This window comes from Tupaia chinensis, unplaced genomic scaffold, assembly GCF_000334495.1.
Source record: "Tupaia chinensis unplaced genomic scaffold, TupChi_1.0 Scaffold143814_1, whole genome shotgun sequence".
NCBI lineage: Eukaryota > Metazoa > Chordata > Mammalia > Scandentia > Tupaiidae > Tupaia > Tupaia belangeri.
The window spans coordinates 486949-505573 of record NW_006203664.1 but is presented as its reverse complement, the minus strand read 5'-3'; the positions used below and the strand labels follow the sequence as shown (position 1 = coordinate 505573).

General features: G+C 48.0%; 1 protein-coding gene across 1 annotated transcript in view; it reads right to left on the bottom strand.

The window, feature by feature from the left end:
• Window positions 1-18625, bottom strand: part of PITPNM3 (PITPNM family member 3) — a 104129-nt gene that overhangs the window by 73413 nt on the left and 12091 nt on the right. The window contains exon 3 of the mRNA XM_014582790.1: window positions 12730-12837. Within this exon, the coding sequence (XP_014438276.1) occupies window positions 12730-12837 (108 nt within the window). The remainder of the gene's footprint in view (window positions 1-12729; window positions 12838-18625) is intronic.

The following is an 18625-nucleotide window of genomic DNA, read 5'->3' as shown; positions in this document are numbered from 1 at the left end:
ACTCATGCCAGGTACATGTGCATGCGTGCCCAAAATCCCAAGAAGAAAAGGGATTGCCGCGTGGCCGTCCCCCCAGGGGGTGATTGCTTGCTTTCTGTCTCTCTGTCTCTCCGTGTCTTTCTGGTGAGCACCCACACCCTATAGCAAAAAACCTCTCTTAAAAAAAAATTAAATTAAAAAAAAAAAAAAAGAGCCAGGACCAGCAGGTGGCAAGGTGGTTAAGGTGCTGGAGACACTCCCACATGGCTGGCCACAGTTCAAGTCCCAGTCCTGACAGCTTGCTTTCTCTCTCTCTCTCTCTCTCTCTGGTCAAATTAAAATAAATGAATGAATAAATAAAATGAAATTAAATAATTTTTTTAAAAGAACCAATAAAAGCACACAAAAGTGAAAAGATAATTGTTTAAGGACAGAAATCAGAACAAAACAAAAGTCCAACAAAAAACAAAAGGTGCCCAGCAGAATGAAAACAACTGAGGAAGAGAAAATGGGTAAGCTGCTTGGTTGAGCCAAGGAATACTTTCAGAGCCCAGCAAGGACCAAGAAGCAAGAACAAGAGGGACACACTGAGACATGGTAAGAAAAGTTGCAGCGTCTGTCTAATATAATAAGCACTGGAAGGACAAAACAGGAAAGAAATCCTCAAAGAAACAATAACAAGAAGACTTCACAGGTACAGGCACAACAGACATCTCACCCAGACACCTTGTCTGTGGTTTCAGAATACAAAGAGGAAAGATTCTAAATGTCAAGCTTCCAGAAAGGAGAAAAAAATTACTCACAAAGGAATGAGAATCAAACTTATGTTGGACTTCCCATCAATGCTAAATGCAGGATGGCTATGGAGGAGTAGCTTCAGAGAGAGTGGAATACAAGATTATAGACACAAACTTGCATCCAAAGAGAAGGCAAAATACATATTTAGGAATGCAAGCTTGAAAAGTTACTATCCACAGTGCCCACCTGAAGAATGACTTGAGGTAACACTCCAGTGAAAAGAGAAAGTAAACCCAAGAGGAAGTTTTGGCATTTAAGAACTATACAAGGGGTGACTAAATGAAAATCATACTTCAATATACTTAACAGGGAGCTACAGTCACCATATAAAAAGAAGAAGAAGAAAAAATACACCTAAAAAGCCCTCCCCAGGGTCAGCAGATAACATGGTACTTAAGGCATTGGACTCCCATGTGGCCAACCGTGATTTGAGACCTGGCTTGAAATTCACTCCAGGCACATGTGCGAGTGTGCCCAAAATCCCAGGAGGAGAATGGAGGAGAAGGGATTGCAGCATGGCCATACCCCCAAGGAAGGGGATGATTTCTCACTTTTCCTCTCACTCTCTCTCTCTCTCTTTGACAAGTGCACGCACTCTATGGTAAAAAAAAAAAAAAGAAGGGGAAAACCTCTCCAAGGAGCCAGCAGGTGTTGTGGTGGTGAAGTCGCTGGACTCCCACATAGCCAATTGTGGTTTGAGTCCTGGATGTGGCAGTTTGCTTTTTCACTGTCTTTCTCTATATATATCTCTGGTGAACACACATGCCCTATAGCAAATTTAAAAATAAAAATAAAAATAAGAATAAATTAAATTAATAATCATTAACAAAGAAAAACAGTGAAGTTTATCATTAAGTTGAAAGAAGAATTGAGAGCAAGCTGAAAGCTGGCAAGGGATGTGGGAGTTTGGGTATTGGAAAGAGAAGGTGGGAAAAAAGCCTACTAAGATCCTTTTATATTCAGCAATAGGATATACTGACTGTTGTTGTTATTGTTGTGGTTGTTGTTTTATAATTTGATCAGAGACAGAGAGAGAGAGAAAGGGAAAGTGAGAAAGCAAGCCTCCAGGTCTAGGACTCAAACCATGGTCAGCCCTGTGGGAGTCCAGTGCCTTAACCACCACACCACCTGCCAGCCCCCTATAGCTACTGACTTAATCAGATCCTGATAAAAAACACTGGTTTTTAAATGTGCGTTAAAAATATAAATTTGGGACCAGCAGGGGGCGTAATGGCTACATCGTTGGACTCCCATGTAGAAGACCGCAGTTTGAGTCCCAGACCCAGTGGCTTAAACTCATGCCGGTTGCATGTACATGCGTGCCCAAGATCCCGAGAGGAGAATAGAGGAGAAGGGATTATGGCGTGGCCATTCTCCCAGGCTGGGAATAGAGAAGAAGGATAGATAAGAAGTTTGTGTCAATAAAAGATAGAAAAAACGGAAGGAGAAAACAAGTGATACATTTGATCTGATAGACAGCAAACTTGAAATACGATATGAATAAAAATATACACTTATATATTTTTAAACTCATATGGAGCATTCATATACACAAGACCATGTTTTAGACAAGAAGCAAATTCAGAAAGATAGCGCTGAGTCATATTTTCCAATCACAATGGAATAAAATTGCAAATTAACAAGAGGAAAACCTATTCACCAGTATTTTTGTAAACAGTTCTAAATAACTCTTTGTGTAAAGAGGAGAAAAATAGAGGGTTTTAACTACTTAGAAATGGGAGCCAGCAGGCGTCATGATGGTTAGGGCACTGGACTCCCACATGGCCAACTACAGTTCGGGTCCCAGACCTGGTGGCTTGCTTTCTGACTCTCCCCCCGCCCCCGTCTCTGTCTCTCTCTGGTGAGCACATGTTCCATATAGCAGGTTAAATAAAAATAAAATTTAATAGAAGTTCTTTTTCAAAAATTACTTAGAAATGACTCACAGTGAGTGAGCTACATATCCAAGTCCTAAGGGATGTGGCCAAAGTGTCTGGAGCCAGGCTTTGTGGGGACTGAAGATTATACAATTTGGAGGCCTCCCTTAAATTATTTTAAAAATCTTACTTTTAAAAATGTTACAGAAATAAACATATGATAGCCAAGCACCTTGCTAGGACCCCTCCGAGGCCTCGAGAGGGAACTGTGCATGTGTAAATTAGAAAACGAGGAAGATGGCACAGCTCTGTGGCATGGTGGTGAAGGGAGCCAGACCCCACACAGCTGACCCTGTAGTTCAAGTCTGCACCCAGCTACTTGAGCAACACACCAGGCGTGTGTGTGTGTGTGTGCACGCACTCCCGATCCTGCAAGGAGAGAGAGATGGAGAAGGGATTGTGGCGTGACTGTTCTCCATGGGAGATGCTTTGTCCTCGCCCTCTCTCTCTCTGTCTCTCTCTGCTAAGCACACTTTGTCCTCTAGCAAAAGAGAGAGAAAAACAAGGAAGATGAACAATCTCTAACTTCAGGGCCAGCCGGTGATATGGTGGTTAAGGCACTAGATCCCACATGGCTGGCTCTTGGTTCAAGTCTTGGACCCAACAGCTTGAAAAACACACTGTGTGTGTGTGTGTGTGTGTGTGTGTGTGTGTGTGCGCCCAAAATTCCAAGAGAAAATAAAAGAGAAGGGATTGTGGCAGGGCCATCCCCCACTCAAGGGGGTGATTTCTCACTTTCCCTCTTGCTGTCTCTCCCCAGTGATCAAAAATCTAAAAAAAAATTAAAATAAAATTGATAAATAAACCAATAGCTCTAATCTCAAGAAGTTAGAAAAGTACAATTAGCATAAACCCAAAGGAAGTAAGAAGAAATTATTCATGAAATAAAAATGACATTAATTAATATAAATTACATAGAAAAAAATAGGATTAATGATAGAGTCAATTAATAAAACTAAGAGCTATTTCTTTGAAAAGACTATCAAAGTAGGTAAGCCTTTGGCAAAACTTACTAACAAGAGAGAGAGCTGGTGGGAGGGGAAAACGGGTACTAATAAGCAATGGAAGAGTGAGGGAGAAGACACGACTTTCAGAAGGTAAGGTTTTCAACTTGGTAAAGGGTATTTCCGGAATCCTAGGGCAAGCATCATACTTACGGGTGACCAGTAGAATGTTTTCCTTACAGCCTTGCAGTCAGCATTGAACAAGAAAGTCTGTGATCACTCCTACGACTAAGCATTGATCTGGAGCTTCTATGCAATGAAATTTAAAAGAAAAATAAGGAAGGAGTATAAATATTGGCAACGCTATGACTGTTACGATCTGTAGATGATGCGACATTCTAACCAGAAAGCCTAAGGCAATCGAATGACAAATATTAGCACCATTAGGTTGTCCAAGAAGTCACAATGTGACTTTTTCTATGCAAAAATGCATCATGACTTTCCCAATGACCCAATCACAAGAAATTTCAGCAAAGAGGCAATATTTCAACGCATAGCAGACAAATAACTTGTATCTGGAATATGCATAAAGATATCCTCAAAATCAGTCATAAAGGGTGAATAACCTAGTAGAAGACAGGCAAAAACTAGGTTTAAGAAATTCAGAAGAGGAGACCAGCAGGTGGCATGGTGGTTAAAGCGCTGGACACTTCCACCTGGCCGACTATAGTTCGAGTCCTGAATCTGGTGGCTTGCTTTCTCGCATCCTCTCTCTCTCTCTCTGGTCAAATTAAAATGAATGAATAAATAAAGTTAAATAAATAATTATTTTAGAAAAAGAAATTCAGAAAAAAAAGGATCAGTCAACACATTTATTTGAAGATGCTCAAGGTCCCCAAAAATCAAATGATAAGACAAAACAAAATATTTTCTCCATCAATCAAGGTAAAATGCTAAAGCTTGACGATACCAAGTCTGGTAACACTAACCTAATCCATGGTTGGAGTACATATAAAATGTACACTCTTTTTTGAAAACTCTTTGGCAGTGTCTCTCACAATATTTTTTTTTTAATTATAAGAATTTTCAGGACCAGCAGTTAGCGTAATGGCTTATGTCACTGGACTCCCACGTAGTCGACCGCGGTTTGCGTCCCGGACCCGATGGCTTAAACTCACGCCAGGCGCATGTGCGTGCATGCCCAAGATCCCAAGAGGAGAATGGAGGAGAAGGGATTGCGGCATGGCCATCCCCCCTGGGGGGGTGATTTCTCGCTTTCTACCTCTCTGTCTCTCTCTCTCTGTCTGGCAAGCGCATGTGCCCTAGAGCAAAAACCTCTAAAAGAAAAAAAGGATTTTCAAAAGAATTATTTATTTAATTTTATTCATCACTATTATTATTAATTTGCCACAGGGCATTTGCACTCACCAGAGAGAGAGAGAGAGAGAGAGAGAGGAAAAGTGAGAAAGCAAACCACCAGGTCTGGGACTCGAACAGTAGTCAGCCATGAGGGAGTCCGACACCTTATCCATCATGCCACCTGCTGGCCCATGTCTATCACAATTTTCAACACATACTTTGAACCCATGTAGCAGTGTTTTGATAAAGAAAAATGTCAATGGCTATCATCACAGAATAGTTAAATATAGGGGACCAGCAGGTAGCGTGGTGGTTAAGGTGCTGGACACTCCCACATGGCCAAACACGACTTGAGTCCTCGACCTGGAGGCTTGCTTTCTCACTTTCCCTCTCTCTCGCTCTCTGTGTCTCTCTCTGGCTAAATTTAAAAAAATAAATGAATGAATAAATAAAATTAAATAATTCTTAAAAAAAAGAATAGTTAAATATAGTACACCTATTGTAGAGAATATTCTAGGATAGGTTAAAAAAAAAAAGGCGGGATGAGTCTCTATATGAGGGGGGATCTTCAAAAAGTTCATAAAAAAAACTCATGCATTCTATGAAAAATGATTCATGATTTCACAAGTGTTTGCACCAAAATAAACTCATACTTTTATTCCATTTTCCACTAACTTTCTGAAGTCCCCTCATACACTATAAGAAAAGCCCTTCAAGATGTACCACTAAGTGAAAAAGGGTGGGAGTGAGCTGCAACGCTAAGATCTACCATGCTGTATGTTTAGAGAGACCCTCCACAGTGATACACTGTACAACCAGGCCTGCAACCGAAGGAATAGCTAAGGGAGAGTTGCCGTTTATTTATAGTATTTAAATTTTTTTACAAGAATATATTCAAGAAATAAGGTACAGAGGCCAGCAGGTGGCATGGTGATAAAGGCTCTGGACTCCACATGGTTGACCACAGTTCAAGTCCTGGACTTGGAGGCTTGCTTTCTCTCTCTCTCTCTCTCTCTCTTTCTCTGTCTCTGATGAGTGCACATGCATTATAGCAAATTAAATAATGATAATAATAAATAAAATTAAATAATTATGTTTAGAAAAAGAAAGTAGGTATTTGTACACGAGTGTTGATAGCAGCATCATTTACAGTATCTAAAAGGTAGAAGCAACCCAGATGTTCATCTACAAGTGAACACAGGATGAACACGATGCGGAATGTACATGAGATGGAAAATTATTCAGCTATAAAACAGAATGAAGTACTGATTCGTGCTCCGACGTGGATAAATCTCATAAATGAGATTATGCTAAGTGAAATAAGCCAGACACAAAAGGACGACTAGAGTATGACCCAACTGACATGAGGTGCCTAGATAAGTAAAATTTATAAAGTAGAAGGGTTGCCACCTGGTGTAGGGTGGGACTGGAAGCAGCATTTGTGTTTATTGAATAGCGTTTCCGTTTGGGATGATGTCAAAGATCTGGAGATGGGTGGTGGGATGGTGGTGATGGTTGCATAGCAACGCAAGTGGACTGAACGACACTGCACTGTAGGCTTTAAAACGTGTACAGGGGTACATTTTATGTTGTGTATAACCACAATAAAATAATGTTAAATAAAAACAAGACAAGGCCCAGCCATGGTAGTACACACTATTTGACATTGCTACTCAGCAAGCCGAGGCCACATGGGAAGCCTGGGTTCGATTCCCAGCTCACTCTAAAGTCTGCTATGGTGGTGAACACCTGTATTTCCAGCTACTCAGGAGGCTGAGATAGGAGGATTGGCTCATAGAGAGACCCCCCCCCATATAAAACAGTAATAATAACAGGACAAGCAATATTAAAACAATAATGATCATTTTAAAATAATAAATAAGGTGCACTAAGCTGATGCCCATCAAAACATGTAGATACTGGGCAATATATTACCAGATAATGTAAATATGCAACCAAGCTTAAAATAAAGAATGGCTTGGGGCCAGCAAGGGGCATGGTGGTAAGGCACTGAGCTCTCACATGACCAACCATGGTTCAAGTCCTTGACCTGGCAGCATGACACTCATGCCGGGGCATGTGTGATGAAGGAGAAGGGACTGTGGTATGGACACCCTCCCAGGAGATGATTTCTCACTTTCCCTCTCTCTGTCTTTCTCTCTTTCACTCCCTTTCTCCCTCATAAGTGCATGTGTCCTATGCCAAAACCTAAGAAATAAATAAGTAAATAATTTTTAAAAGAATAGCTAATACACAAGTGTCAGCAACAAAGACAGATCTGCAATCCATTTTTTTTTCCTCCTGGAGAGGTTTTTACTATAGTGCATATGTGCTCACCAGAGAGAGAGAGAGAGAGATGGAGAGAGAGAGAAAGTAAGAGATCACCCCTGGTGGGATGGCCATACCACAACCCCCTCTCCTCCATTCTCCTCTCAGAATTTTGTGCACACACACACACACACATACTCGGTGTGAGTTTCAAGCCACCAAGTCGAGGACTTGAACCACAGTTGGCCATGTGGAAGTCCAGCACCTCAACCATCACGCCACTTGCTGGTCCCAGATCTACAAAGCAAAGATGAAGGCAGAAGCTGAGATAGAGGAGACTCATGATCCCATGAACCAGAGCCAGAGCTCCAGGCTGAAATCTGCATTGTGAACTTTGCAAACTTGACCTCAGCCTGTGTGGATGGTGAGAAGCTAAAGGGGAGCCTTAGGGATCCACTTAAGGATCCTGGAAGTTTATTCCAACCATAGAAACTTAAAAAGGAAAAAAAAAAAAAAAGAAAAGAAAACCTCTTAGGGGAAGCAGCAAAGAAATCATTCAGAGAGTGAGAAAAGAAAAAAGTCACACATGAGCAATTAAAACCTTAAGCCTGTGCCATTTATGGGTGTAGGGTCTAAATTTACACCATCCATGTAGAACGGAAAACCTAAACTGTAAATTTAGCACATAAAATGTTCAAGACTAGAGAAACACTCAGACCTAGCAGAAACACAAGACCAGTTTCTAGAAGGACATTTTCACAACCTGTGGCACATAAAATTCCTACAGAAAAAGGTGTGTGGGAAGGCGACTAAGATAAGTTCCCAACGAAAAGTGAAGGAATGAAATCTACCAGGTACGGTTAGCACACACGCTCCAGAATTAGCACCCTCAAGAGCTGCGGATACGAGGGTGGTCTGAAAGTGCAATAGATGGTATAAATAGGGAAGGAAAGAAAGACGGCGGCCAAGACCTAATTCAGGACTAGAAGGAAGAAGATCACCTTCATTTGGAACTTGTGTGACCTGAGTTGTCTTCAAGATATCCAGGCAGAGGTTAATAGATTAGCGGCTACAAAAATGTAAGCCTGGGGACCAGCAGATGGTGTAATGGTTACGTCGCTGACTCCCATGGAATCAACCGCGGATTGAGTCCCGGCCCCAGCTGCTTCAAACTCATGTGTGCATGTGTGCCCAAGATCCCAAAAGGAGAATGGAGGAGAAGGGATTGCGGCATGGCCATTCCCACGGCGGGTGATTTCTCACTTTCTGTCTCTTTGTCTCTCTCTGTCTTTCCTGTGAGCGCATGTGCCCCATGCAAAAATCTCTCTTAAAAAAAAAAAAAGTAAATCTGAGCCCAGGAGAGAGGTGTTAACTGGAGATAGACTTGGGAGTCATCCCTGAGGGTCCCTAAGGCACCCCTGGAAGAAGAGCAACTGGCCATGAGAAAGAATCACTGGAACAAGCCGTGCGTGTGTGCGTGTGTGTGCGTGTGTGTGTGCGTGTGTTAGAGAGATTTTTGCTATAGGGTGTGTGCACTCTCTGGAGAGACAGAGAGAAAGCAAGAAATCACTTCCCGGCAGGAGAGGGGTGGCCTCGCTAGAATCCCTTCTCCTCCGTTGTCCCCTCAGGATTTAGGGCAGGCATGCAGATGGACGCGAGTTTCAAGTTGCTATGTCTGAAACTCCAACCTTCAAGCCTGTGCGTCTGGAACTTGAACCGCTGTTGGCCATGTGGGAGTCCAGCTGCGTCACCATTAGGCCATGTGCTAGTCCTAGCGAGCTCTCTGTTTAAGGGCAGGGAAGTTGGAGGCAGGAGGGTCTTCTCTATCCACACCACCAATACAGCCTTTTGCAGAAAGTGTTCCCGGAACTTCCTCTCTCCCACACACCCCCCAGCAGAGCCGCCCCTTCCCAGCCCTGCCCTCGCCTGTCTCACTGCGCAATACCCCGCACAGATCCCCCACCCTGGGCCAGCTCCTGCAGGCTGACGGTGCCATCCTGCTCGCCTTTATTTCCTCCACATCTGACACGTGGCTGGGCCACTGTAGCAGCTCCATGAACGACTGTCAAAATGAATGAAATGAATGAGTGTTCTGCCGCGTTGTGGGAATTCACATGATGAATCCACGGGGGAGTGGGAGTGGGAAGGAGCTGGAAATGGGCTGGTTTCCTCTTCCTCTGCCCCTCTCCCCTCCGTTTCCTGCTCCCCTTTCAGCACAGAGGAAACAGCGGCTCTCAGACTGGGCAAGCACCGCCCTGATTGGACGGCACGGGAGCACTAGGAAGCATTAATTATGGCTGCACGTGCACCAGGCATTGTCAGCCGCCCTTCTCCTGCCGTCATCACAACGACCTGTTACTGAAAGCACCTGCAAGTATCTGCGCATTTAATCTTCACAGTTTTTTACTAGTCCCCCACTCTGCAGATGAAGAAACTGAGGCCCAGAGAGGGCTCCGACTCCCTGGCCACAAAGACCTGGAGTGGTAGGGAGATGCAAACCCAGGCCTCTCGCACTCCAGAGCTGCCGTTCCTGGCTCTTCCCTGGGTCGCCTCCTCTCGCTTCTCGCCTGCGATCCCCTGCCCACCCCGTCCCCTCCAGCTCCCACTGCCTCTGCACACTCCTTCCTGAGCTCACCCTGTGTCTGAGTCATACATTCTTGGGCAGACAAGTTGGGGTGGGGTGCGGTGGGCAGGGACAGCCAGATGGGTGGGGAGCACAGATCTGCGTTTGTCTTTTCATGGCTACCACGTGTCGCTGTGGGCAGGACCTGGGGTCCATGATCAAGTCTGCACCCCTTCTGAGATATGTGGGGTGAAAGAAAGAGCAATAAAGGGCCCATTGGCAAAGAGGTGGCTGGGAAGGCTGAGAGAGCATCTCTAGACTGGCCTTAGGGAGCAGACTCAGAGCCCACCCACGGTGCCTTTCTTTTAGGACCTGGGTTTCCTGGGTCTGCTCTATGGGAACCCTGAACCGGGCCAAGCCTTAGTCCAAACTGAGAGCAGAAGCCCTGGCCTAGGATTCAGGAGACTAGGGTAGGCCTGACACCTCCACCAACATAGAGGACCCTGGGCAAGATTCAGCTTCTCCAAGCCTGGGAGAAGCTTTGTTGTAAAATGTCACAGTCTCCTGGACCACGTATTTCTGAAGATGAATGCTTTGGCACATGAAGATGTGTAAATCAAGGAGACAAGGGCAGGGGATGAGAAAAACAACCACTACTATTGGGACCAGCAAGTGGCATGGTGGTTAAGGCGCTGGGCACTCCCACCTGGCCCACCACCTGACACCTCCACCAACATAGAGGACCCTGGGCAAGATTCAGCTTCTCCAAGCCTGGGAGAAGCTTTGTTGTAAAATGTCACAGTCTCCTGGACCACGTATTTCTGAAGATGAATGCTTTGGCACATGAAGATGTGTAAATCAAGGAGACAAGGGCAGGGGATGAGAAAAACAACCACTACTATTGGGACCAGCAAGTGGCATGGTGGTTAAGGCACTGGGCACTCCCACATGGCCCACCAGGGTTCGAGTCCTGGACCTGGTGGATTGCTTTCTCACTTCCTCTCTCTTTCACTCTCACCCTCTGTCTCTCTCTGGTCAAATTAAAAAATCAATGAATAAATAAATAAAAATAAAATAAATAGTTATAGGAAAAAACAGAAAACCGACCACTACCAAGACAAATCCCACCAAGACAGCCCCACCAAGATGGCCCCACCAAGAAGCTTCTTCTCAAGAGAATGTGCAGAGCCAAGAGAATGAGCCCTGGTCACCTCCTGATAGGGAAACCTTGCTCACTCAGCAGCTGTGGCCGGACCGTGACTGTGGGATGACAGGACCAAGAGAGGAAAGAGATGGGAAGTGAGAAGTAAACTAGGAGGAGTGATATGGGGGGTCGGGAGGAGGGCTGAGAGACACTGGTCCGAGGATACTAGGTACAGAGCATAGCATCTTGCATCCTGATGGGATTCCAGCCCAGGCTCTGCTTCTCACTCCAATATGCCATGAATCAAATACAGCCCCCAGCTAAAGATCGCTGAGCCGCCGTCGCCCCACACATCAGCCCAAGTGATGACCCCCTCAGCCCCACCTTCCACTTGCCTTTCAAAGCCTGGCCCATCATGTCACGGTCAGGAGCCCTTCCTTGATCTCCTGTCCTGCCTGTTTCTAAAAATCCCACCTCTCCGGTAGAGGCCAAAGACCCTCAGCTTAAGCCTGACCCCCATGTCTTGACCTACGCGGTGTCACACATCACAAGACAGAGGCCGCAGAAGAACCCCCTTTGGTCCCTCCCGCCGAGCGCGTGCACACAGCAGGTGCTCCGCAAACGTGCTAATGAGAAGCGGTCACACAGGTGGCTGGATGTCCAAAAGGAAAAGCTTGCTTTGTCTGCCGATCAAGCTCTGGGTCAAAACTCTCCTCCCTAAAAATGCTCCTGGGTAATCCCCAGTCACGTCGCTTCTCCCACAGCCCAGTGAGAGGAAGTCCTGGCCCTGACCTCAGCCCCTGGCCCTGCTCAAAGGCTCCTCCAGTTGCCACCCTCCCTCATCCAGCAGATCCCAACCCCATAGGCCCAGCAGTGGAAGGAGCTTGGACCCAGCCACCTGCTCTTAATCACCCATGCTACCAAGGTCGTTTTTCCATGGACAAAGAAAACTCTGTCAGAGAACCTGGAGTTATTCTGTGATTATATATTAAAAAAAAAAAAAATCCCACAGAGAACCATCCTTGGAGTGTAGAGATGAAGTGCTCTGTATTGACAGCCAGATCCCACACGACCAACCACAGTTCAAATCCCAGCCCTGGTAGCTTGAAAAACACACTGAGCACATGTGTGTGCCCCAAATCATGATGGAAGCGAGAAATGAGGGGGAAAGGGTGGTGGCATGACTATGCCTCATTAGGGGGTTCTCTCTCTCTCTCTCCCCTCTTCTCTCCCTCTTTCTCTCTCTCTCTCTGGTGAGCACATGTGTCCTGTGGCAACAAAAAAAAAAAAAGAAGGAAAAAAAGGGCCAGTAGGTGGCCTAGTGGTTAAGGCATTGGACTCCCACCTGGTCAACCAATTTTGAGTCCTAGACCCGGCAGCTTGAAACACACCAGGCATGTGTATCTGCATGTACAAAATCCCAAGAGGAAAATGGAGGAGAAGGGATTGCAGCATGGCCATCCCTTGGGGGGCGGGATGATTTCTCGCTTTCTATCTCTCTATCTCTTTGGTGAGCATACACGCCCTTATATCAAAAATCTAAAAATAAATAAATAAATCTCCACTGAGGTCCCCACGAGAGTTCCTGCAGGTCACAGAACTCGGGGAGGCCGTACAGGAAGGTGCTCAGATGACTCTTCCCAGAAGACCCAAGTCCCAGTTCCACTTGGCAGCCCCCACAGCCCGCCCGGTCACACCCCCATGAACGCGCTGGTCACGCGAGAAGCAGAGTCTCACCCTGATGCTCATCCAGTGTCCCCATGGTCTCGATCTGCTCCACCAGGTCATTGGAGTTCCACTGGCTCATCCCAATGAGGATGGCATTCTTCCCCTCGGCCACCTCCTCTGTGGGGAGACAGACAGGCATGAGCGGCAGGGCTCTGGAGCAGCAGCTCGGGTCTCAGGAGGCAGACTTCAATGACTGAAAGTGTCTACAGACAGACGGCTCCAAGACCCTCGAGAGTGTGTCATTGTAAGGAAGCGCTGTCATGGTACCCTACTGGGTCTCAACAGGTCCCAGCAAAAAAAGGGCTAGGAACAGTCACGAGGGAGGCTAGAAACACATACAAGTCCCCATTCCCAGATCTGACAGCAGCAGGAAGGGACTTTTAAAAGTTCATGGAAAAGTGGGATTAAAGCATGAGCTTATTTTAGTACAAAAATTTTGAAATTCATGCATAGCTTTTCAGAACACACATTTTATGGGGACCGGCTGATGACGTAATGGCTATGTCGCTGGACTCCCACATAGTTGACCGCGGTTCGAGTCCCAGACCCGGTGGCTCAAACTCACGCTGGGCATGTGTGCATGCGTGCCCAAGATCCCGAGAACAGAGGAGAAGGGATTGTGGCATGGTCAACCCCCTGGGGGGTGATTTCTCACTTTCTGTCTCTCTGTCTCTCTATCTGTCTGTCTGGCGAGTGCACGCGCCCTATAGCAAAAACCTCTGCCCCCCCCCCAAAAAAAAGAACACACGTTTTCCGTAAACTTGGGGAAGACCCCTCTTATCTTTGATGCAGTTGCTGTGATTCTCACACTGCGTCTGGCGCTGTCCACACAGATGGATCCCCTTCTATTGGTCTCTGTCTCTCAGACTCTCTGGTGCACTCAGCCGCCTCTGTCCCTCTGTCTGGAGGGCCTCGTTCACACTCCCTTTCTATCTCCCTCTTCCTCTCACCGGGCCTCTCTGGCCTCTCGTTCTCTCTGAGTGCGTCTGCCTCCCTCCGGACCTCTGTCACTCTCCAGTCCCACTCTCTTTTTATTTTTTGGAGAGGTTTTTGCTATAGGGCGCGTGCACTCGCCAGACAGACAGAGAGACAGAGAGACAGAAAGCGAGAAATCATCTCCCTGGGGGGATGGCCATGCCGCAATCCCTTCTCCTCCATTCTCCTCTCGGGATCTTGGGCACACACGCACACGTGCCCGGCGTGAGTTTAAGTCACCGGGTCCGGGACGCGAACCGCGGTCGACTACGTGGGAGTCCAGCGACATAGCCATTACGCTAACTGCTGGTCCCTCCAGTCCCACTTTCTTTCTTTCTTTTTTTTATTTTAATTTGCCAGAGGGCTCGTGCACTCACTGGAAAGAGTCAGAGAGGAGGGGAAATGGAGAAGGCAGCCCCGAGGAGGATGGCCACGCCACAATCCCTTCTCTTCCACTTCTCCTTTCTTCCAGGATCTTGGGCACACACGCACCCATCAGGAATGTGTCTTAAGCCCCCACACCACTTCCAGGGACTCGAGCCGCGCAGTTGGTCATGTGGGATCCAGCTGCCTTCACCACCACGGGCGGGCCAGAGTTCCTCTTTCTTTCCTTTCCTTTCCTTCCTCTCTTCCTTCCTACCTTCCCCTGGGACCCTGCTTCGTGGCTCTTCGTCCTCACCCCTGGGAAAGTCTTCCCTGAACCTTTGATGTTCTGTCTCTCCTCGAGGACATTTAAATTTTAAGTAAGTTAGAATTATTTAATTTTCTAAATTATTTATTTCTCCCATGAGCAAGAGAGACAGAGACAGAGAGACAGCACCCCCCAGCAGGGCCTTTACACGGTGAGCCACCTCAGCCTGAATCATGGCCACATGTTTGCCAAACCTCCTCAGAGAGGTCTCCAGACTTGAACCCGGAATCTTCCCAGGTGGGTCTCACGGAGCACGGTCAGGCCCCCACTATCTCTCTACCAACTATCTCCAGGTCTCTCCTGCCATGTGTGCAGGCGTGCGTGCGTGTCCCTCTCCCCATCCTGTGCCCTGTCCCTCTGCTCTCCTACCTTCTCTGCCTTCCTGGCTCTCCCTGTCCCTCTGCCGCACCCCGTCTCTCCAGCTTCTCCACCCTGCCCCCCTCACCTCTCCGCCACGTTCTCTACCGCCCTCTCTCACTTCACTCTGGGAACAATGAGCTTGTCCCTGAGCAGCTTCAGCACACATACACATGCACACACACACATACATACACGTGTGCGCATACACACACAAAAGCTGCGGCTCAATTCGCTTCCGTTGGAGTCATCTAAGCTAAGAAGGGAGCCGCGTGGCTCAGCTGAGCCCCCACTCGCTCCCCTCATCGCCATAGGTCCCTCCCACCAGGACCCATAGACGCCACAAGGGCTTGTCCGGATAAACATCCTGGTTATTGATTTCGCTTTCCGTGCCCCAGCGGCTGTTCCCTATACGCCGACTCTCGTCCCCAGTCATCTCTGCTGTGGACATGGTTTTAGCATCTGCTTCTCCCCCACGGAGCCCAGCCTCAGCCCAGCTGAGCACCAAGCTGAGCCTCACCCACCATCACCACAATCCCGCCTTGACCCCTGGTTGACTCCGCACAGGCAAAAGTGTGGACACACCCCTTTAAACACTCCCTCCGATGCCAGAGGAAAAGCCTGTCTTCCGCCCCTGGGCTTCTTTCTGCTGGATCCCCAGGATCACGGGGCAGGGACGCCTTGCCCTGTCCAGGAAGGCTCACCTCCTCCGGCGGCCGATGTGATGCCGTCCATTTTCAGCCCACTCACCGGTCTTTCCAAGGACGGAGACAGGCATTGTTTGGGCCTTTGGGACACAAAGCTGGCCTGCCCCTTGCACAGTTTAACACATGCCCCAGTCCCTTCACCTCCATCACTCTCCGATACCACATGGAGGCGGTCCCCTGCTCAGCCCACCCCCAGGAGCCTTTGGGGACGGCTTTAAGACATTCTCTTCCCCTCTCCTGAGAGAAAAGCAGAGGACAGGGTTCCATGACACGCCATGGTTCACCTCTGTAATGGCTCTTTCTTTCTTTCTTTTTATAATAGAGAGAGATTTTCACTGTAGGGCACATGCACTTGACAGAGAGACAGAGGGAGACAAAGAGACAGAAAGCGAGAAATCAGCCCCCAGGAGGGATAGCCATGCCACAATCCCTTCTCTTCCATTCTCCTCTGGGGACTGTGGGCACGCACGCACACGCGCCCGGCATGAGATTTTTAAGCTGCTGGCTGCTGGGTCTAGGTCTCAAACCATAGTCGACTATGTGTGAGTCCAGCTACGTAACCATCACGCCATCTGCTGGTTCTAGTAATGGCTCTTTCACCCAGGAATAATTGCCCACCGAGACAGACAGTCCCACCCCTACCATTTACAGACAAGGAAGCGGAGTCTCAGAGACCCAAGACTCGCCTGAGGTCAGACAGCAGCCCATCAGGGCTCAGCCTTGAGAACCTGGGTTCTCTGACCCCGGGAGACACACACCACTCCCTTCTCTTCTTCCCTTGTTGTCCCTTGAGATCAGAAATCTGCAGGCTGTATCCCAACCCCCACCCAACCCTGCCTTCGAGCCTTGGCCTGTAAAATGGGATTATTTATCCCTGCACTGCCTTCCTCTCCTGGTTGCTATGAGAAACCAGGGAGGTGGAGCCAGGAGAGGATTTTTCAACACAGAGTTCAGCTGCCCAGGCCCCACCTCCTACCTGTGGGGGAGGGGAGGGCCAGCCAGCCCTGGGCACAGACCACAAGAGAACAGGGTACCAGAGGCAGGGCAAGAGCAGGCAGCGATGCCCCAGCCTGGACAGTCCCCTACACCAGCCGAGAGACAGAGCCCCACGCTTTGCTCTTGGTCAAGCTACTCAGAGCCAGATGTGCTCTAAGAACAAACCCTAGCTCCACCACTACCAGGAACCCACTGCACCCGCCCCATCCCTGGACCTGCCGTTTTCCTCCCTGCAACTGTCAGGAAAGGGGTCCGTACACATTCGTGAGGGGATGCTATGTAGGTGCTAGGAGGAACATCACAAAATAAATAAATAATTTCTCACCCAAGTGAGGGAATGGGCATGGGCATGCCAATAGGGTCTCATGGCAAGTTCAGGAGAAAGCCTTCAAGGCGAAGTCCAGCATCCTCATCTTCTAGGTGCAGAGCTGTGCAGCTGGCCCCCGATCAAGTAGAACCTCAGAGTCAGGGCTGGGCCAAGCATTCAGTTCTCCTGCCTCCTAGTTCACAGCACATCCCGCTAAAATGGCCTCTAGCTGTGGGGTTCATGGTAAGGGCCTTTGTTTCTAGCTATGTGCTTGGCAGCTTTTAAGGCTACTCTGATTGGTGGACCAGTAGTTATCATAATGGCTATGTCGCTGGACTCCCACATAGTCGACCGCGGTTCGAGTCCCGGACCCGGTGGCTTAAACTCACGCCGGGCGCGTGTGCGTGCGTGCCCAAGATCCTGAGAGGAGAATGGAGGAGAAGGGATTGCAGCGTGACCATCCCCCCTGGGGGGTGATTTCTCGCTTTCTGTCTCTCTGTCTCTCTCTGTCTGGCGAGCACACGCACCCTATAGCAAAAACCTCTCCAAAAAAAAAAAAAAAGACTACTCTGATTGGAGCATTCTTTGCATCAAAGTAGGTTAAAATTAAGGATGTATCTGTTACTTCCTAAATGAAGACACACATTTTGCTCTAGAAACAGACCATAGGGCTAGCCCTATAGCGTGGTGGTCAAGGGTGCCAGATCTCACATGACTGACCACAGTTCAAATCCCGGCCCCAACAGCTTGAAAATCACGGATGCAGATGAGTGTGCATATGACAGGATAGAGAAATGGAGAAGGGATTGCAGCGTGACTGCACCCCACTGGGAGGGACTTTCTCCTTCCCTCTCTCTTCCTCTTTCTTTTTCTCTTTCTCTGGGGAACATGCACCCTTTCTGGCAATTCAAAAGAAAACAAAATAAAACATACCTAAAGTGATCTGAGCTTGACCTATCCAACCACACCCTAAATACACTCATCCAATCCACAGTAGCCTTTCCAGCTCTGTTTTGTATCCTTTTATGAACAAAGACTCCCCAAGACATTTCCACTGTGTCTCTAGACTTTAGCATTTCACGGCCAGGCACTCTGTGAAATCCAGCTGCTCTAATAGGACAGTCTTCCCTCCTGGGCCCACTGAGCTCTTCTTCCCCCATGGCTTCTGGCCTGACTACCTGTCACCCGGCAATCTTTATGACTCAGACACTCAGTCCAGGATGGTCCCATTTTGTGACTCCACCCTGCACTAGAAGATTCTGAGTCCCTGACCTCTCGTAAGGCAGGAACAGGGCTGCCCAGGGCCAATCCTGAGCCAGTGGATGCCGACTGCCTTCCACAACACTGAGTCGAGTCTGCTGTAGCCCTCCCTGCCGGGCCAGGGCACTGACAGCACTAAGCCGGCGCTCACCTCCCTCCATTCACTCCGACCACACCAGCCTTCCCACCCTTCGCTCAAAGCAGCCAAGGTCATTCCTCTCGGAAACACCCGTACTGACTGTCCCACTCTCCAGAACACGCTGCCCCCAGCCCCATGCCTCAGCTCTTAGCTCAAGGCCAGTCCTCTGGGAGCCTCCTCCGGTCACTCAATCGTTTCATCACATTCTCTTGTGTTACATGGGAGGGCTTCATAGCTGCCCTCCAGTAAACTGCATGTATTTAAAATGCACAATTAGATTAGTTCAGGCATACATAGTCAAGGATCTTCAAAAAGGTCATAGAAAATGTATATTCTGAGAACCAGCAGTTAGCGTAATGGCTATGTCGCTGGACTCCCACGTAGTTGACCGCGGTTCGTGTTCCAGGACCCGGTGGCTTAAAACTCACGCCGGGCACATGTGCGTGCGTGCCCAAGATCCCGAGAGGGGAATG